The following is a 25,714-nucleotide window of genomic DNA, read 5'->3' on the forward strand; positions in this document are numbered from 1 at the left end:
CCTGGGAAGGTATGTTTGCAGCTTATCTTGAACAAATGAATCTCTGAAATGAAAAGGTACACTATATTGCCAAAAGTTTTTGGACACCCCTCCAAATCATATAATTCAGGTGTTGTATTTCAGGGGTTGGGCTCGGCCCCTTAGTTCCAGTGAGAGGAATTTTTAATGCTTCAGCTTCATACCAAGACATTTTGGACAATTTCATGCTCCCAACTTTGTGGGAACAGTTTGGGGATGACCCCTTCCTGTTCCAACATGACTGTACACCAGTGACCAAAGCAAGCTCCATAAAGACATAAAGAGTTTGGTGTGGAGGAACTTGACTGGAGTCCTGACCTCGACCTGATAGAACACCTTTGGGATGAATTAGAGTGGAGACTGTGAACCAGACCTTCTCATCCAGCATCAGTGCCTGACCTCACAAATGCACTTCTAGAGGAACGGTCGAAAAATCCCATAAACACACTCCTAAACCTTGTGGAAAGCCTTCCCAGAAGAGTTGAAGCTGTTATAGCTGTAAAGGGTGGGACAACTCCATATTACATTCATGTGCATGGAAAGGCAGATGTCCCAAAACTTTTGGCAAGATAGTGTACCAAACTGTATTGTTCCTTGTCACTGGGCTGGTACTGTTAAGGATACTCTTTTAACTTGGAGAAATTGCATGTGCTGTACCTTTACTTATTTCCTTGTTTATTTGAGTAAAACTGATCCAATTATTTTTTAAAGGTGAAAGACACATACTACAGGTACAAAATAAATAACCTTAGTGGTGCCATCAAAGTAACCAGGAAAAGTAGCATTTTCATTTCAACATTCCTGAAGCACACATTTTTGTGCTTTTACTGTTGGGTTTTTAAGCTAAAAAGGATTAATTAGTTTGACTGAAATTGTACCTCAGGAGTTTTGTTACTTTATCAGAAATAATTGTGCTTGTTACTAGGATGCTGTCCTTAAGCTCCCCTTATCTTTAACCTGGGAATGTGGAAGTGGTAGAGCTTTAAGGGTTTGTCAGTGATCCTTAATGTCTAATTATATAGTTTCAACTATCTAAGGTGAAATATACATATTAAGTGCACAAAAGATGTACTATTGATAGTAGCCATGAGGAAAAGTAGAGTTTTGAACCCTTATTTTCGAGAATGTACTACAGTAGAGGTTTCAATGAAGCTGCTGGCAAGCTACAATATAAACCGATCAGCCATAACTTTATGATCACTGACAGGTGAAGTGATGATCTCCTTATCAAGGCACCTGTTAGTGGGTGGGATATATTAGGCAGCAAGTGAACATTTTGTCCTCAAAGTTGATGTGTTAGAAGCAGGAAAAATGGACAAGAGTAAGGATTTGAGTGAGTTTGATGAAGGGCCAAATTGTGATGGCTAGACCACTGGATCAGAGCATCTCCAAAACTGCAGCTCTTGTGGGGTGTTCCCGGTCTGCAGTGGTCAGTATCTATCAAAAGTGTCCTTTAAGTCCTGCGAGTCCTTTAAGTCCTTAAATCGATGCTGCACCTCACAACGTACAGGACTTAAAGGATCTGCTGCTAACATCTTGGTGCCAGATACCACAGCACACCTTCAGGGATCTAGTTGAGTCCATGCCTCGATGGGTCAGGGCTGTTTTGTCAGTAAAAGGGGAACCGACACAATATTGATTGTTATCGGTGTATATTCCAGCTAAATAAAAAAAATAGCACTTTAGAAGGCTCATAGAAGGCAAATATTTTTGTTTCTACAGACTTCCCAAGAATCAAATCTAAGTATTTCAGACTCTTATACACAATTTTGTAAACACACTTTGCATGCTTTTCTACCCTAGATTATTTATAACAGCATCCAAAAAAATGACAGTTTCACATTTAAATCTCTGAAGGTTTCTTTCTTGCGTCCTTTCAGTCTGTTTTCCCTCGCCTCTGGTCTCGCCTCTGGCTTATTCTTCAGAAATCTCAGTCAAATCTTAGCGACAATGACAGAAGTGCTGTTCAGATTGAAATTGAATTGAAAGGTTTCCTCTAAGGAGCCCGACGATGATTAGAGATTTCCGTTAGTCACTCTAATAACTTTCATTTTCCCTGATACTCTCATTGGGTTTGGATGTAATTTCAAGTAAGATGTTCAATGACAATAAATGAGAAGTGGCAGGCAGAGGCATAATTAAAAACAGGCAAAGGCTGAACCGGAATCAGGCAGAAAATACAGGAAATAAAAATCTAAACCTGTTTAGAAAACTAGAATTTCAACTGAAAAGAAATAAGAAGTAAAAACCTTCGGCTGATCCCTGTTCGAGTCCGCCACAGTAGATCATCCGGGATGCATATTTGTTTTGGCACTGGTTTTAAGCCCGATGCCCTTCGTGATGCGACCCTTCCATTTTAACCGGGATTGGGATCAACACTGAGAGTTAACCCATCAGTGGCTGGACCGGTTCCCTGCTTGGTGATTGAGCCCAAGCCACAATGGTGAGAGCACAAGATCCTGCCACTAGACCATCAGGGGACTAAATATATGCAAAGTAATTCACTAAAAACAGGAAGCAGGAAGCAGGTGCTTTAGTGTTCAGGTGAGCTAGAGAGTTGTAATGTCTGGGTTGGATTAGACATGGAAGTTGTGGCTCCTGGATATGTGTCGGAGACAACGTGACATACAATACAAGAAGGAAATGTTGTATAAAGACTAGAGCTCTTGTTTAAAGTGGAACTTTTCTTGGACATGTAAATACAGACAACAGGAACACTTTGGAGTTTTTTTATTTCTCAAATCTTATCTTTCGTCTCAATCCCATTCCATTATATCTTTTTAAATGCAGGTTTAAAATACATAACTACAGTATATGATTTAAAAAAAAATCATATCTACAACATGCCCAGGAAGTTTACAATCTAAAGGGACAAATTATAGAAATGAAAAGGTTAAATAAATTGTTTGCATGTAAGGAATATCACTGAACACCCTGACCTCTCAATTTATATTCCACAGAAAAGATCATCACCTTGTCTATTCCTATAGAGTTACCTCCAGGACTTTCCCCATCTATCTCTCCCATCCTCTGTTCTGAAGCCTTTGCCTAAACGTTAGTGTAAGATTATGAGGAATGTGGTTTCACTTTAAGGTATCCATTTTGCTAAAAGTCACATGAGCATCTGCATTGAAAGCTGCAGCTATTGACCTTTACTTTATTCGATTAACCGCTTTTATTGTATGTTTTATTGAGAATGTGCTCGTTTCTGACCTTTCCCTGTGGCTTTGTTAAAATCGCTAATCCTTAAGAATCCTGTAACGTCCAAGAAGAAGGTTTTAAAGTGGAAGTGCGGTTCCTTGGGATGTCTATTGGCTCTGCAGTGCTCATTAGTGTTGGCTGTGTTCCTCTGCCAGTGCATGTGTCCTGACTTTAATGCAATGACCTTGTTTTAAGAGACACCTTTCCAACCTTGCATTTCATGCCCATTTAGCACCAGTGCTCTTTCACCTGTCTTTGATGATCACTCGGATTCCCCACCCTCTATTTTTAAGCGAAGGGATGATTGGTGGGAAAAAGAAACGTTGGTGGAAAAAGCATTGAATTGAAAACAGTGGGTGAATTCCAAAGTACAGAATGTTAACTTGATCTGCTGTGTTTCACAACGTCTTAACACAAGCTGTTCTGTTTTCTGCCTGGCAGAATTCAAATCCCAGCATGGGGGCTCTTCTTCCCTTTCCTTCAATTTCTACAGGCATTTAAATTCAAATTCCTGCACGTTCCCGAATGAGTCCCACTTTCCCTGTGAGCTGCCTGCCAGAAATCCCATCTAAATGGTGGAGACGTTTATTATTTGCAGTTGTTAGAACCGTTGATAGCACTGACTTGGTCACACATTCCACACAAGGCGCATCAGTAAAAGATATATTTTTATAACAGGTGATGCTGCTCCATCTCTGCTCGTCTTTGTCATTGTTTTTGTTTGGCTGAGTGGGTTGGGTGACTGTTTGTGATTCTGTGGGCGCACCGGCAGAAGGTGGCCTTAGTGAACTCGTTAGCGAGATTAGTTCCAGGGCTTTTGGTCCGTGTGCTGCGGGGACTCGAATCAATGGTGAGCCGTTCCCATGGAGAGAATAAAAGCTTTGTAGCTGCCTCATTTACAGAGAAAGTCCCTACAGGAGTGAGGAATGAAAGGCAGAGCTGGTTGGGATTCCAGTCAGTACGGGAAAAGCAGACCTGCGCAAGATAAAATTACAATGACCGCAGCATGGGAAAAAATAAGTTTTTAATGCAGTTAGGTAGAATGCTGATCACGAGCACAAGCTAGCCAACCTGGCCTCGTGAGAAACACATACAAATCTGAATAACGGAAATCTTTAATTTCATTGAAAAGTTACTAGCCCTAACTCTGCCCCTCATCTTAAATATAGCCATAAGGATAACAAGGCTGTTTCAAACAAAGTGTTTCAATACAACACAATTACGAACTATTGTTATGCCACAATATTAAAACATTGTAAAAACATTCCATTGTTAATTGAAAAAGAAAGAAAGATAAGAAATAGGTGGCCACGCCTCCTTCACCGGAACTAACAAGCAAGAAGCCACACCCCTTCCATTGTAACAAACAGGAACAGAGGCCACACCTCCTGTATTGTAACAAACAGGAACAGAAGCCACACCACCTGCACTGTAACTAACAAGAACCGAGGCCACACCACCTGCATTGTAACAAAGAAGAAAAGAGGCCACACCTCCTGCATTGTAACAAACAGAACAGAAGCCACACCTCCTGCACTGTGACAAACAGCAACAGAGGACACACCTCCTGCATTGTAATTCCAAGAACAGAGGCCACGCCTCCTGCATGGTAACAAACAGCAACAGAGGACACACCTCCTGTATTGAAACTAACAAGAACAGAGGCCACACCTCCTGCATTGTAACAAACATGAACAGAGGCCACACCTCCTGCATTATAACTAACAGGAACAGAGGACACACCTCCTGCATTGTAACAAACAGCAACAGAGGACACACCTCCTGCATTGTAACTAACAAGAACAGAGGCCACACCTCCTGCATTGTAACTAACAACAACAGAGGCCACACCTCCTTCATTGTAAACAACAGCATCAAAGGCCACACCTCCTGGAACAGGAACAGAGGACACACCTCCTGCATGGTAACAAACAGCAACAGAGGACACACCTCCTGTATTGTAACTAACAAGAACTGAGGCCACACCTCCTGCATTGTAACTAACAACAACAGAGGCCACACCTCTTTTATTGTAACCAAGAGCATCAAAGGCCACACCTCCTGCATTGTAACAAACAGCAACAGAGGACACACCCCCTTCAGTGGAACTATTTGTCAGAGAAACCATGCCTCATCTATTGGAAATAACATGTACAGAGGCCACACCTCCTTCACAGGACACTGAAAGTTCACCTTCTCAAATGGAACTAAAGCACAGAGGCCACGCCTCCTCAACTGGAACTGTCAGTCAAAGAAACTCTGCACCCAACTTACACACATGGTCTCCATGCTTTCTTGATTGGGAAAAAACACAACAATCATATTTATTTTTACAGCAACTGACAGACAGAAAGGCCACACCTCCTTTACAGAAACCAACACACACAGAGGCCACGCCTCCTTCACTGGAATTTCTAGAAGCAATGCTTGTGTCAAAGGAAAAATTAATTTGATAATGTTTCTAAAATAAAAGACTGCATTAGTAATAACAGCAGACATTGCAGGTACAGCGACTCCCACTTTGATCCTATAACGTTTATCTGAGACAAACCAGTTTAGCTATATTATACATTTTAAAGCCGATGCACCGATTATCATAATTGAGCATAAGTGAGTTTCTGTCTTTACAACCTTTCACTATTAGCTATTTTTAAATAATGCTTATTTTCTTGGGAAGGAATCGGAGGCCTGTATTTAATTTGTCCCCAAACATATGAGTAGATGCAGAGCTGAATCACTGAGGAAGTAACAGCAGTCACTCATGTCAAGCTTCGCTTCAAGGTTGTCATCTCTGATATCCTCCTCCACAATGCTTTTTATAATCTGGAGGCGTTTAAATTTTCAGAATGCTCTGGTTGCTCCCAGAGCTGGCTGGTCTGACACAGGGGCTTTGGGGAAATGAATAATTTATTACTTTTTCTTGTTAAAGAAGTAGTTTTAAAAAACGCTAACATTCTTACAAATGTAATTGATCAGCCTAGACATGTTTAATGTGTGATATTTGCTTGTTTAGCCTTGTATTAGAACAATGGGGTGAGCGTTTTTTTCCATTAATGTATGAACCATTTGTATTAAATAACATTGAGATATTAATGTACAAATGTAGAAACTTGGGTTGCAATGTTCAAAGAGAATGAAAACATAGATAAGCGTTGTGTACAGAACATTAGCTCTGTACGTTAGTGGGTTGTGCATGAGGGGATTCCATCCATCCATTTTCTATACCTGCTTTATTCCTAATTAGGGTCACGGGGATCTGCTGGAGCCTATCCCAGCACACATTGGGCGAAAGGCAGGGGTACACCCTGGACAGGTCACCAGTTCATCACAGAGCCACACATATAGACAGACAACCACACACACACTCACACTCACTCCTGTGGGCAATTTTAGAATTACCAATCAACCTAATGTACATGTTTTTGGACTGTGGGAGGAAACCGGAGTACCCGGAGTAAACCCACACAGGCACAGGGAGAACATGCAAACTCCACACAAAAAGGTCCTTGCCTGTTTGAACCTGGGATTCAAACCCAGGACCTTCTTGGGCTAACCACAAAACCACTGTGCTGCCTCCATCGGGGATTATGAATGTTATCTTAGAGACAGTTGTAAACATTACAGAATGAGGATTTATTGAGGCTCTTATTGGCAAACCTTTAAATGTACACTAAATGCAATGCATATGTATGCTGATCAATACCAAAAAGCTATAAATGACCAAGCATGTTCACAGCACAGCTAAAGGTCAGTTCTGACAACCACAAAACTGACCTCCATAAATCTGACCCTCCATAAAATCCAAAGCTCACAAAGAGCTGAAATGGACAAATTGGTGTCTATATGGTAACAGCAGGCTTCCTATGCCGCATGTGCTAACTCTTCTACTAATGCAGCTTAGCCACTGCAGCGTTTCAGCTACCAGAGACGGACAAGAAGGGTGCCATTACTTTGGTCCAAACCGTATGGCTATTTCCTGAGAATCTCATTTGCTGTTAAAATGCTCCTGCAAATGATTTCCGAATAAATTGATTCGTATCAAGTTTCATAAATGTGGCTCTGAAAACAGCGTGACCCATCCCTGCTTATCATAATATCCCTGATGTAAATAACACGACTCTCTAATAAGAAACTATTTAAAAGCCTGAAACCCTCAAATCCATCTCCGTCTCCAGCGAGGAAGCGGCGGTTTGTTTACAAATGCATGTTATTCAATCCTCTTGATCAGTTTTCCTGATAGTGCTGATGGATCCATTGGCATAAAAGTTTCCAGCGAAAGAGAACATAATTAGATCTGCCGTTTAACATTCATAGCTCAGATGCAGAATTCACTTCAGGCTGCCAGGAAAGAATATTAAGAAGCAAGGGAAGCTGGAGCGGTTAGATAGGAATGGGAAATTTAAGTTCAGGACTTAGACTCTGGAATGAATTAATGGTATTTTTATCCTTAGTCCTGATATTTTAGGATTATTTCATCCTGATATTTTATCCTTCAAGGAACATAGGTCTCTTTGTAAATCATTTCTATGTGAAAATGTATCAAATATTATTGGTCAAATTATGAAATAATAATCACAGCATGCAGTTCCCCTATTTTTTATTTTTGTAATTGATATTATTCTTGTTTTCTCTCTCTTTATGTATTTATATTTATTTATAATATTTCTTGCCATTGCTTATTATTTTCCTTTCTGTTTTTATTATTTATTTGATCATTTTTATTGTGATTTTTGTTAGACATTTTCTCTTCTATCCTTTTTTAAATATAAATGAATGATAAATTATTATATATATATATATATATATATATATACATTCATAAATTATTTTTTATTGTTATTGTTATATTCATTTTTTCTTCTGTATTTCTATTTTTGATTTATTATTATTATTATTATTATTTATTTTTCTTTTTTATTGTTTTTTTTGTGGCTGTTATTTTTTTATGCTTTCACGGTTAATATTGTCATTTTCTCTTCTTTGTTCTAGTTTTATTTCATTTTCTGTTTGTGTACATGTTTTAAGTTTTATTCTTATATTATGTTTTTTCTTATATTTTATTGATGTCATTATTGTTTTTGCTATTTTTATGTCTGTGTTTTTGTGTTGTTTTTCTGTTTTCAATTTTTGTAATTACTGTCATTTTACATGTGTTTACTCTTGTCAAATTTTTTCTTTTGTGTTGTTTTACTGTTAATTTTCATTGTGCTGTTTTTCTGTACTGTTATTTAAATTATTTTTAGTGTATTTTATTCTGTTTTTTTTTATTGTTTTGGCTGTTGTTCTTATAGACGTCTTGATTTCTAGAAAATCTTATTTACAGTTTGATCTAAAGCAAATAAATTCAGAAGCTTCAGCTCAAACCGTCTCCCTCTGTGTTGTCTGAAAGCCTGACATCTGATCGTGGGGCCGACATTGAGGAAGAAAGCGTGAGTGTGGATATTTTGAGGCTGAGGATTAGTTACTGCAGTGAGCTGTCTCTCACAGACTCTCACACAGCCTTGAAGTTTCTCACTGCTTTCCCACCTTTGCTGATAATTAAAGTTGCTCCCCAGGACTCCATCCTCAGGGAGAAAGCTGATATAGCAGGTCTGACCAACATGACAATAGAGGACAGCTGTCTGGGAAAATGAACTGAAGAACTTGACGACAGTGAGTGAAACACACAGAATAGAAATAACAAGCAGGATTATTTTCTATTTATACAGATTGATTGCCACCTCACGGTTCAGATCGGGTCCTGATCTTGAGATACTGTCCTTGTGTTTGTGTGGATTTCCTCCGGCTTGGATTCCTTCACAATGTTCCTGGGATAGACATTAGCCTTTGACATCCACCTTTGACTCTGACCAGAATAAAGATCTTACTAAAGATAAATATATTGTAACTGTTGGTACAAACGCTGTGGTATCTGAAAAATAAAACAATTCAGGACAAGCTTTTATAGGAAAATAATCAACCTAAAGAGATACTCCATACCATTGCTAATTATTGTCCTATAACATCATACATAAGGTCCAGATGTGCTTTGTTATTTACTTAAGAGCTAACATCCAGATGTGTACATACCAGTCTCCACTATAAGGAATCCTGATCTAGTGAAATTCTCATAAGATTTGTACTTGTACAGATTGGAAATGTCAATATTTAAGTAGCCTTTCTCAGAATTGCAGGATAAAAGGACAGGGCTTTTCAGGCATCCGTAGCCAGCAACACATTAGAAAAGTTTATCTGTTGAAATATGGGCTTAAAACGTTCAAAATCCTTTAAAGTGTCTACTTGAATAAATTGAAGTCTAATTTGTGCTGGTGGGAGATAAGGTTGCAGTTTTCTCTCATCTCTGCCTCAAACTACTTTCACAGTCTTACCATTTTGTAGCATGTAGTATATATAGTAAAAAACCAAGTTCCTACTACATATTCTGGTGAATTCTGAGCTTGTTTGCTGACTTATGCCCCTAAAAGTAGTCTTTAGTTGTTCGTAGTTGTTTGATGGGATATCTAGATTTGGTAGCACCGCCTCTTCCTAGCGGTCATACAATACAGCAATATGTGGGTTTGTTTTTAAACTAGGTGACTCTTTGCCCTTGAAAAAAATTTGGTACAAACACTACAGTTCCCATTATTCTAACTATTAGCATAAAACAGTTGGATATTGCCTGTCCCCTTTTTCAGCAGCATTGGTTAAAGATGTGAATTCCCCATTTGTGATGGTTATCGACTTTGTAGAACATTCAAACCAAACAGAATATCTATGAGCTTTTTGTAAATAGTTTTAATAAATGTAAGGTACTAAAAGAAAACACAATAGATGGTACATAAGACTACAGCTTACAGTAGACTTAAAGATTTTCAGCAGCATTGGTTATGGATGTAAATTCCCCATTTATTATCTCCATAGACTTTTTAGAACGAGTTTAAAGCACCAAACCAAGCAAAAGACAATATATTCAACAGCTAGAGGACTGCATGTAGAAATTATGGGATATATATGATTTTTGTTTTATGCTGCACTTTATGGTTCTTGTTCAGTATTTTATTTTGGTTGTCAATATACTTGTATATTCCTGGAAAGATCATCCATAATCTATGGAAAATAATGAATTCACCTAGCTAAACCCGTTCTCCCGGCAGCCCGATGATAATAATAAGTTGAAGTCTCAAACCACTATTGCGGCTCTTGTTTACAGCCTTATTAATTAGTTCCACATTCATCTTACAGACACTAATTCCCATGCCACCATCAGTGTCCCTTTCTTTTCCCAGACATGATTGATAAACTGACATTTTTGTTTTTTTCCGCTTGCCTATTGGATTATGCTAATCCACCTCATGTACTTTATGTGTCTCAGTGTCTTGTACAGCAACAAATCAGTACAGTACATTTTGGCTTTTTTTGTCTTGTTTGACATTGGCCAATTCAGTTTTTAATGAAGTAGCTAATACTAATTATTAGGGATTGTTTCTGGTGAAGGACAAACCACATAGCTCTTTATTTCACAGGCCGGGTTCTACTACAGCTATAAACTTAATTAATTTTGACAAAAGAATAAAAGTTAATAAAATAAGTTTAATAAATGTGGGATAATAGATGTAAAGATAATAGAACTAGAGTCAAAATTAAATATTGAATTTGTGTCCAAATATTTAGTTTTTTAATACTGGACATGACAAATTTTTTCTTACATTCAAAGCTCAAAATGTATATTTCCTTGTTTATCCAAATCCAGTGACCTAGCTAACCATTAATCTACTGCTTTTATAGACTACTCTAGAAACAATCTAGTTAGAAAGAGAACAGAAAAAGAAGTTAATTTGTTGTTTGTTTCCCTTTGGACTTCTCTATTTTTTCCACCAAGACTGACTAGTATAAAGTGAGAATTGAAGAAGAATCAATGGATGAATTAATGAGTCAATGAATCAGTTGACACTTGCCTTACAGCAAGAAGATCCTGAGTTCGAATCCCGGGTTCGAACAGACAGGGGCCTTCCTGTGTGGAGTTTGCATGTTCTCCCCGTGTCTGTGTGGGTTTACTCCGGGTACTCTGGTTTCCTCCCACAATCCAAAAACATGTACATTAGGTTGATTGGTAATTCTAAATTGCCCATAGGAGTAAGTGTGTGTGTGTGTGGTTGCCTGTCTATATGTGTGGCCCTGTGATGGACTGGTGACCTGTCCAGGGTGTACCCCTGCCCTTCACCCAATGTGTGCTGGGATAGGCTCCAGCAGATCCCTGTGACCCTAATTAGGAATAAAGCGGGTATAGAAGCTGGATGGAAAAATCAACTGATTTCTTTTTAAAATTTGTAGGTCTGAAAAACTGAAAGGAAAAAAATCATTTTATATCAGAGATGGATTGTTTCCACCCTTATGTTATGTTATATAACATTTTAACCAAATGTAAAGGGATCTGATAACCAATCCCATTCTACTTTATCTACATGTACTAAGCCTCTAACCTAATATCTCTCTCTCTCTTTCTTCGTGTTGTAGCCATGGGCGTTCTAATGTCCAAGAAGCAGCAGGTGGAGAAGGTCCAGAAATGCAGTGTGGTGGTCTCAGCATTCCGCGATGGTCTGAAGAACCAGCCAAGTGCCACTCAAGTTCAAAACAACTCTGAGAGCAAAGATGAGGCTCCGAACCAGGCAGAGTCTGATGAGTCTGGACGAAAAGAGGAGGACAGTAAACCTGGGCCTTCCACTGCTCCAACCAAAGAGGAGAACAAAGCCAATCAGGAGGCCTGGGGACGCTTACGGGATGGGAAAGGAGTAGAGCCTGAGGAGTTAAATAAAGTGCATCAGCTCACGCCGCCAGCGTTTATAAGACCGAAGAGGCAGCCGAATGACGATCAGCCTGTACAGATTGAGCTTGGTCAGAGAGAGCAGGTAAGACTGTAAGAATAAAAGCGTTCTGGATCAACATAATATCACTGTATCATTTTACGTGCAGTCTGTAATGCTATAGGGCTTCAGTTCACGGTTGTATAAACAAGATAGATTAGACTTACTATAAATATTTTCCTTGTGGCTGTGTTGCACTCACTCCAATGACAGAAAAAAACAGCTTTGCTAGCTAACCCAGACATTTTTAAATGGTGAACCTGACTGACGACTTTGCATTTGGACATATTTTAACAATAACACAGCCAAGTCCCTAGAATATCACAACCCAAACAAAGGCCCTATCGATATGGAATGGGTACCATGGCAACAATCGCAGATTTCCTCTCGTCCTTTTCACACAAAACACTCCTGTCAGACTCGTGCCTCTCTTAACCTGCATAAATGTCATTGAGTCCACAAAGTCCACAGCCGAGGTATCTGACAAGAGATAGTGATTCATATCACACCTTTACAAATGAGACCTCTCTTTCTTCACACACTCAGCTGTCACTGCTCAAAGGCACAAAATCATCCATCAGACCTTTATTCTAACATCAACCAAATACACTGATGTGTGTGTGTGTGTGATAGAGAGAGAGTCCATTCTGAAGACAGCTGTAGACTCACTTTATTACTCAGGATGTAGGGAATGCACCAGCCTCAATATTTACAACATGGATCTACGGCTTAAACAATGTACTGGGGGAAAAGTGCCTCTTAGGACTAGTGAAGGAGGCGTGGCCTCTGTGTCTGTCAGTCACTGAGAACAAGGCGTGGTCCCTGTGTTGATCAGTGTGAAGAAGGTGTAGCCTTAATGCCTGTCAATACAACTGAAGAAGGTGTGGCCTCTGTGTCTATCAGTCATTAAAAAAGAGGCAGGACCTATTTACCTGTCAGTTATTGTGAAGGAGGTGTGGCCTCTGTGTCTGTCAATCATTAAGAAAGAGGCAGGACCTATTTACCTGTCAGTCATTGTGAAGGAGGTGTGACCTCTGTGTCTGTCAGTCATTAAAAAAGAGGCAGGACCTTTTTACCTGTCAGTTATTGTGAAGGAGGTGTGGCCTCTATGTCTGTCAGTCATTATAAAATGGGCAGGGCCTGTTTACTTGTCAGTCAATTTGAAGGAGGTGTGGTCTCTGTGTCTGTCAGTCATTATAAAAGAGGCAGAGCCTATTTACCTGTCAGTTATTGTGAAGGAGGTGTGGCCTCTGCGTCTGTCAATCATTATTAAAGGGGCAGGGCCTGATTACCTGTTAGTCATTGTGAAGGAGGTGTGGCCTCAGTGTCTGTCAGTCATTAAAAATGAGGCAGGACCTATTTACCTGTCAGTTATTGTGAAGGAGGTGTGGCCTCTGTGTCTATCTATCTATCTATCTATCTATCTATCTATCTATCTATCTATCTATCTATCTATCTATCTATCTATCTATCTATCTAATAAAGTCATTGTGCAGATATGCTGTGGGTGAAATGCTGAGGGTGGAGAGCAATCCTGGTGGTGTTTGTGTGTGTATGTGTGTGTGTGTGTGTGTGTGTGTGTGTGTGTGTGTGCACGTAGCCTTTGTGAATTAGGAATGTTGATTCTGGCTTGGTTTTAAAGGGGAACTTCTTCCAGGAGCCATAAGCAGAGGGAGCCACTGTTTGTGTGACTGTGTTGGTGCATTTGGCACCAGGCCGGTGGTGGGCGGGTTGTCAAGGGGCCCAAATTGGGCGAGAAAGCCGAAAGCTGAAAAGAAGAGACGAATTCTGTTAGCGTCCAGATCCGAGCTGATTAATTCAGCTGATTAAGGCTGACAGCAGCGGGGTCACCGGTTCCACAGTGGTGGATGAGAACTCTCCACAGTGTGGCTTTGTTTACCGAGCCGCTCTCTCAGTGGAGAACCAGAAGAGGAGAGTGGTGAGAGAGGCACCTCTCACTTAGCGACTGTTTGCTGTGAGGGTTTTATGAAGCCTGTGATAAAGGTGTTGAGCACTTGGTTGGAGAGCTGGAAGCAAATGGATTCGTTATGAAACAGATTGCAAAAGGACAGTATTACTGTCACTGCATGTTTAGTGTAATAGCAGGGATATTGGCACTGGTGTGAAACAAATAGAAAGCATGGAAAGTAAATGTTTTTAAAAGTTAGATTTAACAATCAACAAAATTCAACCACTGAAGATGTCCAAGTTTAGCAGATTTACAAGTCAATATGTGTCCAGAATACTTGATTAGATATTTGCAACAAGGAAGCTAACAAAACAAATTATCTGAAGACCACTAGGAAAGTGAAAACAGAGGAAGCAATCTTTGAAAAAAAAACAAAACAAATCGGGACGATGACCTTCTTGTTAGCAAACATATTTTATGCTACGTTGATTCTTACACTTGTACAGGAAGCCATAATGAACCTTAACATTATTACTTCTGAGGTAAAAAAGTCATCAAGCACTAGGGGATGTCTATTTTCATCTCCAATCTAGCTAGTGACTTTGTCAGGATGATTCCTTTCACCTTACTGAAGGTGGGTTGCTTTACGAGGACAAACATACTCTTGAAGAGTGAGGACAACATCTCGGACAAGGTGACAACAAATGTCTTTAAAAGTGCCTAGGCTTTTATGTCAGCTTGGCTCCCTACAGACTGAGAAAGAAAACTCATCACACCTCCTCATCACATTCAGACCCTGAGATCCTGCTCTGTTTCACTGATGGCACCCGTGGGAGGCTGACTGGCACTCGAGTCCTTTTATACTCTCCTGCCCTCCTGCATGCTGCTGAGAAAAAGGCTTGGTCGTGTTTATCGGCATGACGAAGGATGGATTAACTCCCGAGGCATCTTAAATACATGGATTGTTTCGTATGGGAAACGTAGAACTGATTCACTATTGTAACTGCTGGGATGACAAGGGGGCTCCGAGTGTTTTGTCGGAGGCTAATTGCAATGCTGATTAGCCTGGTATTAACATGGTCAGGCAGCTCTGGAATGGAGATTGCAGGAAAAATAATCATACCAAATAATCAGACAAGTATTTTAGAGTTTATTATTATGTATGCACAAAAAAAAAACATGCATCAAGGAAGGCTCTGCAGGACAAAAATACTTTATTGCATTTCATAAAACCTCTCGAACAACATGGACGTGGGATTTCATAGCATTCCAAGCAAGCTACCCTGATGTACCTACGCTAATGTCGCTGGGGAAATTGTTGCTATATTTAAACCTCAGAAATGGAAGAGGGTTAATGGAGTAATTATGAAAGTTCGATTATGGAAATTCAAGTTCATTTGAGGTTCAGGATGCCAGACTAAACTGCACCACAGCACCTTTAAATTTAGCAATAAAGCAGCTATTTAGTTTTATTAACCTGTGGCCAGAGAAATGAAGGAATGAAGGTTTTATTACAGAAGGGTTTAATCACTTTCCATAGTCCCTATTTCAAATTCTTCCTATTTTCAAGTAGACGCAATGTTCTTTTTTCCCCTTAGCTGCTTTGATTAGTGAATTTAAGTACTTCTAACCCTTCAGACAACCAGAAAAGGTCTCCCCATTTCTGGATACTGGCCATAAATCTTTGATAAATAGGACAGTGGTAGGACTACAGTCACATCCCTCTGGTGGTAAAATCAGATTGGATGAACTATAAAGGAATTTTGACTTTTGAATTAAGTATTGATAAAGCTAAGTAATTGGGTCCCACTGGCAATGTAAGACCAATGAGAGTGTTCTGCTGTATGATATTCTGCTAGTTTATGCTACATCAATACCTACACTTTTAAAAATGCAGAAGCTTTATTCTTTAGATTAATAGGTGATCTGCAATGGCTTTCAAGATTAAACTTGCCTGGAATCATACAAGAATACCTTCAACCAAGGAGAATGAGCTTTCACAAATAAGTGAACCTCAGATGATCATTTTGAAGAGAACCGTGGACTGGACCAAAATGACATTCACACTCCACCAAATAGAACTAAGGTCACGAAACCTTTGTTATCGCCACATATACATTACAGCACAGTGGAATTGTTTTCTTCACATATCCCAGCTGAGGAAGTTGGGGTCAGAGCACAGCGGCAGCTAGAGAGGTTGCAGGGAGGGTTAAGGGCCTTGCTCAATCGCCCAAGAGTGGAGCTTGGTGGTGCTGGAGCTTGAACCCCGATCCTCAACCCTTAACCACTTGAACCACCACTGAACAAAATAAATAAACCCTCATTGAATACTACTATGAAACTGGTCCTGGAATTTTCCAGAGATATGTTGTTTCAGCATAAGCAACGGCAGACTAGCTGGAAAATAGCAGAGTTGATACCATGAAGACACTGGAAATGTACAGTTAGGCTAATTGCATTAAGTTACCAGCACCTGCTAGAGCTTACCCTCAAGACGCTAATTTCCTGCTCTAGAGGGGAAAATGTAGTTTAAAAAGCCTTGTCTGACTTAAAACACCCTTGTGCCCTTACGGCCAGAGTTAAAAGACTGTGACCAACCGAGCCAAGTCATTTTACTGTTCAATTTTTCTTACAGACTAGTAAAATAAGCCATTATCTCTTTATTACAGGTTGTAAGACTGAACCCTTTTTTGAGTCTTTTTTTTTGTTCTCTTTTTTGCAGCCAGTGAATGATGAGATGTGCGAGGTGTGTGAAGTCTGGACGGCAGACGATCTGTACCCATGTCGGACATGTACGAGGGTGTTTCACGATGGCTGCCTGAAGGAGATTGGGTACTTGCGTGCTGACACTGTGCAGGAGATGCGAGAGACGGCTCACACCACCATGGGCTGGAGCTGCTACTACTGTGTAAGTCTGACACACTTGTATATATTACGATTAGTTAGAAGAACTGAAGAAGAGAGGAACTAAGGGCAAGAAGCCTTCATTATCACGACACGTACATTACAGCACAGTGGAATCCTTTTCTTCATGTAGCCCAGCTGAGGAAGTTGGGGTCAGAGTGCAGGGGATACAGCACCACTGGAGCAGAGAGGGTTAAGGGCCTTGCTCAATTGCCCAAGAGTGGAGCTTGGTGGTGCTGGGGCTTGAACCCCGATCCTCCAGTCAACAACCCAGAGCTTTAACCACCTGAACCAGCTAGCCAAAAAAATTTAGCTTGAGCTAAGGATGCTTGCTAGACCTTGACTAGACAGTTATAGCTTAAGTCTATAAGAAACTACAGGTCATGAATGTATTATGAATTAAGGATTTTACCTTTAGGTTATCTAAATGTGTTTCTTCAGTGTGTTTTGAAAACATATCTAAGCAAATATAAGAATATCATGAAGACCAAAGAGCTATTCCATTTCTATATAGTGAAGCATGGTGGTGGTAGCATCTGCACTCTTAATTCCAGTTATTGATCTTTGAAGGGAAGGGAAATCTCTTGCGCATTAATGTACCATTACTTGACAGTTATCATGCTTAACTAGCTTGGTAGCATACTTGTAACTAGTTGGAATTACATTACACCAAACAACTTGTTTACTAGCTCCAGTTAAAATGTCTTATTTTATTTTATATTAGCTATCCTGCAAGCTAACATTTAAACATAGGGTATCATATCATAAAGACCAAAGAGCTAGTCCATTTCCATATAGTGAAGAATAGTGGTGGTAGCATACATCCTCTTTATCCCTGTCAATTTGACCTCCTATAGGAAGAATTGGGGGATTTAATGCTTTGTTTTGCCTGATTTAAGCTGTCTTGCTAACACACAGTGTTAACTAGATAAACTATTTTAATTAGGTAAACAATTTTATGTCATTAAATAAATATTCATAATCTTGCTAGCACACTAGCTAGTAGTGTACCTTGGCATTCGTTTTAATTAGATGCTGAAATATTTTATCTGATGCTAGTTCACATCTTGCTAGCTAGGTTAATAGCTCGACCACTGGCGTTATTTAAAAGGCTAAACTATTTTATCAAAAGTTAAATGTCTTTCTAGTTACTAGTTATTGTTTATTAACTATGTAAGTCCTTATTACTGAATAAAACAGCTTGCTAGCATACATGTTTAAATAATATGCTTGTAGACCTTTCTACTATTTCTAGTTACTGCTAATTGTTTACCAAGTAAACAACTAAGACCAGTAACCAAGATAACTAATTTTACATAATGCTAGTGAAATTAGCTGCTTCTTTTATTTAATACATTTTGCCTAATCCTAGCTGTCTTGCTAACACTTTTAATCTTACTTAATGCCAGCTTATAATGAACATGACTGCAGGTTTTTATTAATGACACAGACGTTTTTTGAAGGTTAAAGACATTGCTAATTCACTTGCGAGTTCTACTAATGGCATCAACAAGCTAATATCAGGTTTAATGTTAGCTAGCATAGTGTTACACCTAAAAATTTAGATATATTGATACTGAATAAACATTTTTGCTAATGTTTGCTAATTTAAAAGCAAAGCTAATTGTAGGTTTCAATGAGACACATTAAGACTTTGTATGCATCGTAATTTGCTTATATTCTTGGCTACTGTTTTTTATCAATAAAATATTCATGCTTAGCATGCTAGTGCTTCTGGCTACTAGTTCAAATGACACAATACAACAAAATGCATTACTTTACTTGCTAGCAAGCTCAAAATATACATCAGATACTCCAAGACAGATATCTTCCCAGACCTCTGTCCAGACTTGTTTTGCTAGCTCCCTCATCACTCAAGGAGACAACACCTGGGTTCTTGATTTCTACTAAGATCATGTGACTATTTCTGTAATGCCTAATGGTCTGATGCCTCTGCATCGCACTACACAATGAAGTAACACAATTCTTTTTCTCTCTAAACAAACCGACCCACTGTTTCCCTAACAGCAGCGTCTTAAACCACCTGTACAGTATTCTGATCACACAAAACACTGCAGCGTGTTGCTTCCTCGTGGAAAGCGGCGGCTGTGTGGGGTTTTAAGGTTAAAGAGGAAATAAGTGTGTGAGGATTATCTTGTCATGTTTCACTGTTTGGATGCTCGTGATAGCTGATCCTCTCTGCCTGTTAAAGATTTATAGAGCTGAATTTGCGGTGCGGGATGTCAGATGGTGCCAATGTGCTTCAGATTGAAACACCCGGCTTATCTCAGCCTCGCAGCCCGCTGAGGATTAAGGAAATTGGCCAGCTGGTGGAGAGCGTGAAGAGTGTGAAGTGTTGTTTTATTGCAGAAGTGTGAATTAGCGTGGCTACATATGCACGCTTTAAAATGTGTGTATGTATGCTGTGTACAGATGTGCATGAATCCATACATTGATTCATAAATATACATACCCTTGGATATGCAGATCCTCATTTTTTACAAGTGATGTCTGGTATTTGGTAGATGAGATCATTAGCTGATTGTTAAGTGCAGCTAATCACAAACAAAGCATGCTAGTATTTCTGGCACCTAGTTTAAAAAAAACACAATACACAAAACTGTATTACTTTGCCTGCTAGAAAGCTCAAAATATACCTCAGATACTCCAAAAAAGGTAATGTTGAAAAGCACAATATTAGCGCTCATTTTTTAAAAACATATTTGGCTAGCTTTAGTGTTGCTAAACATTCCACAGGCCGGATTACAAACAGCCATTAGCAGCTGTGATTTAGCATTCCTCAGCAGTTTGTTATCATCCTGGCTGCTGCGTCTTGCACATGTTTCCTCTGAGGAGTTGTTTCACAGCTTCTGGTTTTCTCACTTCATACTAGCTCCTGAATAATCTGTGTGTGATTGTAAAGGAGAGAGAGAGAGAGAGAGAGAGAGAGAGAGAAAGAGACAGAGAGAGGAAGAGGGGCAGAGAGGGAAAGAGAGAGAGAGAAAGACACAGAGAAAGAGAGAGACAGAGAGATAAAGATAGAGAGAGACAAAGAGAGAGAGAAGTGCAGACATAGATAGATAGATAGATAGATAGATAGATAGATAGATAGATAGATAGATAGATAGATAGAGACAGAGAGAGAGAGAAATACCGACAGAGATAGATAGATAGATAGATAGATAGATAGACAGAGATAAAGTGTGTGAGAGAGAGAGAGAGAGAGAGAAAGAGCCTATCTATGATTGCATTCACCACATAAATTCCCAGTGGACTGACACCACATGATTTTTGATATATTTCTCCACACGCTAGCCGACATTAGCCGAGTTTCACCACGCGCCAGGATGAACCCAAGGCTAACGCGGAATGACAAGAAGCATGGTGGAAAGATGAAACTGCAACATGCACAAAATTGGTTGGTGGAGACTTTTATCCGAGGTGTCGCATCGATTTTTCGCCAGTGGTTAGCATCTCAGGAAACACTTTCCAGTCACCGATGATGTAACAGCCCTTATCATGAACTGAGCTCTTTTTAAACATGACACGGCTTCCTCTTCCTCGTTATACCTCATCTTACAGCTGGTTAATGTTTCCTGGTATTACACAACGCTGTTCAGGTGGAATAAAGTGTCATTTTGGGAACAATAGTAAACAAAGAGCATGAATATTACATGCTTAAAATGTTAGCAAAGCTGTGACTGTGGGTTTATTCCTCAAAATCAAAGCTGAGGAGAAAACAGACAAATTGTTTACAAGTTTATTCAATGTGTTTGTTCTAATATGTTTATCATTTCTATATTAGCTAGTTTTGTTTTTGCTTTTTAGAAAAAAAATATGTCCGAATGATGGTCAGAGAGTTTGGTGGTCAACACTTTTGGTGTTTTCACACTCATTTGTTCATATTTTTTACTAAAAAAAAACCCAGTTGGAGAATTTTTAATGCCATTTCAGAAAAATCATCTCATGCTAATTTGTGAACACTTATACTGATACTAGCAACCTAGCTAATATCAGGTAACTAATTAGCCTAACCTGCTCTCTAAAACAGCTTTATTTTAATCAGTAATGCAGAAAGACAGACTGGTGAATGAAATCTGTTTGCGAGGAAGATTTTCACCTTTGTTCTAGCTTCAGGAACAGAAAATGAAGAGAAATTGACCGGCTTTGTGCAACTGACTGAATGCAGCTACGGTTTAAATTGGGAGCTGAAGAAAATCCTAAAAAAAATATTGGCGTCATTTTTTCATGTATATCTATTCACTCATTCTGACGGCTCATTTTTCACGAACGCGCTTGACCTGATAAAAAAAAAAAAAGCATTTGTTGTCTCTCATCTTTGAGAGGTACAAAGTGAAAGAAATGCCAAAATATTTTCAGAAGATTCATATAAAACACTTAAAGGACATTAAAAAATGTGTATAGGTTTGAAAATAGCTTTAATGTTGAAATATTTTATATCAGTGTTTTAGACCATTAGTTAAAAGGATGACAAACTTTTATTTTATTTTATCTTATTTAATTTAATTTTATTTAATGTAACTTAATTGTATTTTATTTTATGTTATCTTAGTTTGATGCTTAATTTGACCAGTTACCAGAACTAAATAATTCTTCGGAAGCCTTCCACTCAGACATTTTTAATTGTCAGTAATCAAGCACCTTATAAACCTGATATTAGTAAAAGAAGTGTTGTGTTTAAGTTGAAGGGTTAAACGTTTAATCTCCCCGAGCACAATGCCCTCTCCATCTGTCCGGCACTTCTGTTGAAACAGAGCCGATAAAGCGAGCGTCTCGGCCGCCGCTGGCGCGAACAGCCTTTAAAGAGGTGCATTGGAAAAGCGGAGTAAGAGCTCTGTCTGAGGATGAGCAGCTTTTGATATCAAAGAGACCTGGCTGCATTTGATCTTGAGAGCTTCCTCCTTCAGGCACTGCGAACTCATTAGGCCTTTTTAAGAGTCCAATTAATCAGTGTGATTATTATCCTCTCTTCATCTACTGTTCATATCTCACCCACTTCTTTCAGAGAGAGAGAGAGAGAGAGAGAGAGAGAGAGAGAGAATAGCGAGATGTAACAAAGGTTTAAGAAAGAGCTTGAGCTTTTAAAAGAACAGTTCCTTGTTCCCCGAACCTGTTCATACGATTCCTTTGCTGCTGAATGCTGCACTCTAATTGGTCAGAAAAGGGTTGATTAATTTTCCATAACAGCTTCCCTGACAGCTGCACCGGGTTTTATTCATACGCTTATTCAAATGTGTAGCACTTTTAACAATCGGCATTGTCTCTAAGCAGCTTTACAGAACATAAGAAATATAGTAAAATGTTCAAGATTATTATTAGACTTTTATTTAAATTTGTTTTTATTTATCCCTAATGTGCAAGCCTGAGGCGACTGTGGGAAGGAAAAACTCCCTTCGATGATAAGAGGATGAAACCTTGAGTGGATCCAGACTCAACCTCATCCTCATCTGGGTGACACCAGAGAGTGTGAATTATCATAAACATCGGAGAGTGTGATTATAAATAATGTCCTTTCTACAGTCAGTTGGAGTTGTGTAACCATGAGCTCATAAATTAGCTCAACATCTGACTTACAGATTAAACACTGACTCCTCCATGCTGAAGCCTTCAGTGCTCAATGATGGAGATACAGCATATGTAGAATGATATATTGTGTCCTGATTAGGAGTTCATTGTTGTTAAAGTCCTCAGAATCCAACTGATCCAGCTGGTATATCTCTAGGTAACCCAGGGCTGTCATTTCAAATCCTGCAAATCCAGGACAAACACTTGGAGCTATGAGTCAAATGCAGTGCTTTTCTTACACAAAATTAGAAAATAGTTAAAAAAATTAGGAGACAAGAAGCGAAGAAAGCGAACAATCCAACAGAGAAAGAGCAGGGTCAAAACAGGCATGGGTCAGTCTGGCTATGAACACGGTCCAAACAAGTCCAGAACAGAGAAAAGATGAAATTCAATAACTGGGTCATAGTAAACATCACAAACGTGAGAGAAACAAATGAATAATTCTTAAAGAGTCCATGGTGGCCATGTTTGTAGGCCACAGTGAAGCAGAATTTGTTCTAACATGCTGTTAGAAAAAGGGTATTCAGGGGTTGTACGGGGTTGTTATAAGACACCTGGCAACAAATTCTCACTTTTTAACCCTGACTTCACCCCACCATGCTGTAAGATTTAAGCTCCAAGACCTGAGCACTGTGTCCTGTCCTGTTTTACTTCACCCGAGCACAGACTGCTGTCTCTTCACTGCCCACTTTAACCTCTTAACAGCTTGTTAATTATCCCAAAAGTGTTTTAGGAGGAGACGAAAAGCACCTCCAGACTTGTAGATTTCCAGTGGGTGTTAGTGTGAGTGACTCTAACAAGCTAATTGGCTCACCCGGTAATGGTTTTTCCATATTGCTCTTTTTCAACACAAGGAAAAAAACTCAATGCTAATGATAATGTCTTTCTCAGGACAACGTGAACTTGCTTCTGACTGAAGAAGAGATGTACAGCTTGATGGAGACGTTCAAGCAGTGCAAGATCATCCCAGGTACATCTACACACATGTCTAGTCATGACCTCTTTGTCCTCAGCTATGTAGCGCTGTAGGAAAACTTAAGCATGCACCCCAGATGGTTGTAGCTTATTAAAAACATCAGTTCATTTATCACAGTGTGTGCTAATTAGCTCTGTGTCTCACTGTGCACCAGGACCGGTGATGGCTGAGGCTCAGTTCTTTGCTCCTCTCTTTCAGAATCCTGCCTCGTCTCAGACGAGCTCCTTCAGTACAGGCACTTTGTATCCAAGCAGCTGTTTGAGAAGGATCTGACCGACGATCAGGAGGAGGAGGTGCTGGCCCAGTTTGCTGCTCTTGACCCAGAGAAGAAGGGACAGATAGAGTGGTCAGATTTCCTGTATCACGAGTCGCTGTCAGTGCTGCAGAAATTTCGGACAGAGGTACGAGAGGGTCAGCTTGTGTTTGTGTGTGCAGACACGTTTATTAAACTTCTTTATTTTTACCAAATATTAGTAAAGCTGGCTATGTTGGTGGGAGAAAAGCTGTGACATCAGAACTTCTAGATCATTTATGCTATGCCTCCTTCACTAAAAAGAATATGCACTGATTATACACCCCCTTTTCTAACAATAATAAGCACAAAGACCACGCCTCCTTTATTGTGAGTGACAAAGAAGCCACACCTCCTTTAATTTTACTGACATAAACAGTGACCACACCTTGTCCACTTGGACTGACAGAAACAGAGGCCACACCTCCGTCACTATGAGAGACAGATGTAGAGGTCATGTCTCGATGTGAGAGACAGATACACAAGCCATAACTCCTTCACTGCGACTAACACAGAAGCTATACCTCCCTCACTGTGACTTAAACAGAAGCCACACCTCTTTCATTGTGACTGACTGAAAAGAAAGCTACCCATGCCCTACTATAACTAACACAGAGGCCACGCCTCCTTCACTGTCACTCACTAGCACAGAAGCCACACCTCTTTCATTGTGACTGACTGAAAAAAAGCCACACCTCCATCATTGTGACTAGCACAGAAGCCACATTTTTTTCATTGTGACTAACTGAAACAAAAGCCACGCCTCTTTCACTGTGACTAACACAGATGCCACACCTGTTTCATTGTGACTGACTGAAACAAAAGCCATGCCTCCTCCACTGTGACTGACAAAAACAGAAGCCACGCCTCTTCCATTGTGACTGACTGAAACAAAAGCCATGCCTCTTACGGTGTGGCTGACTGAAACAAAAGCCATGCCTCTTACGGTGTGGCTGACTGAAACAAAAGCCACACCTCCCTCACTGTGACTTACACAGAAGCCACACCTCCTTCACTGTGACTGACTAACACAGAAGCCACGCTTGACTAGATCATATGCCACGCCTCGCGTGACTAGATCATAAGCCATGCCTCTTTCAGTGTGACTGACTGAAACGTAAGCCACACCTCCCTCACTGTGACTTACACAGAAGCCACACCTTCTTCACTGTGACTGACTAACACAGAAGCTACGCGTGAATAGATCATATGCCATGCCTCTACTACCATAACTAACACAGAAGCCACACCTCCTTTACTCTGATTGACTGAATCAAAAGCCACACTTCCACTACCATCACTAACACAGAAGCCACGCATCCTTCATTCTGACTGACTAAAACCTAAGCTATGCCTCCTTTATTGTGACTGACTGAGACAAAAGCCACACCTCCTTCATTTTGACTGACACAGAAGCCTTTTTTATTGTAACTGACTGAAACAAAAAGCTACCCCTGCCCATCTATAACTAAAACAGAAGCCACGCCTCCTTCATTGGAACTGATCCAGAGGCCACACCTCTTTCACTGTGACTGACTAAGACAGAAGCCACACTTCCTTCACTGTGACTGACTAACACAGAAGCCACACCTCCTCCACTGTGACTGACTAACACAGAAGCCACGCCTCCTTCATTGTGACTGACTAAAACAAAAGCCATGCCTCCTTCTTCATTGAACTGACCCAGAGGCCACACCTCTTTCATTGTGACTGACTAAAACAGAAGGCACACCTCCACCACTATAACCTATACGGAAGCCACACTTCCTTCACTGTGACTGACTAACACAGAAGCCACGCCTCCTTCATTGTGACTTACTAAAACAAAAGCCATGCCTCCTTCTTCAGTGAACAAATCCAGAGGCCACACTTTTTACACTAAAACTGTCACGCAAAAGGCCACACCTCCAATAAATATTATGAAGTAAACGAGGTTTTCTTGCTAATCCATTGGTACAGTCAGAACCGATAACGGTTTGCAATTTATA

General features: G+C 39.9%; 1 protein-coding gene across 2 annotated transcripts in view; it reads left to right on the forward strand.

Annotated features, from left to right (window-relative positions):
- Nucleotides 1-25,714, forward strand: part of phf24 (PHD finger protein 24) — a 34,510-nt gene that overhangs the window by 1,307 nt on the left and 7,489 nt on the right. For both annotated transcript variants that reach the window (XM_058410983.1, XM_058410984.1), the window contains exons 2-5: nt 11,713-12,104; nt 16,691-16,876; nt 23,350-23,428; nt 23,633-23,835. In XM_058410983.1, coding sequence (XP_058266966.1) covers nt 11,715-12,104; nt 16,691-16,876; nt 23,350-23,428; nt 23,633-23,835 — 858 coding nt within the window. In that variant the 5' untranslated portion in view covers nt 11,713-11,714. The remainder of the gene's footprint in view (nt 1-11,712; nt 12,105-16,690; nt 16,877-23,349; nt 23,429-23,632; nt 23,836-25,714) is intronic.

This window comes from Hemibagrus wyckioides, linkage group LG16, assembly GCF_019097595.1.
Source record: "Hemibagrus wyckioides isolate EC202008001 linkage group LG16, SWU_Hwy_1.0, whole genome shotgun sequence".
In the NCBI taxonomy this organism is placed as follows: Eukaryota; Metazoa; Chordata; class Actinopteri; order Siluriformes; family Bagridae; genus Hemibagrus; species Hemibagrus wyckioides.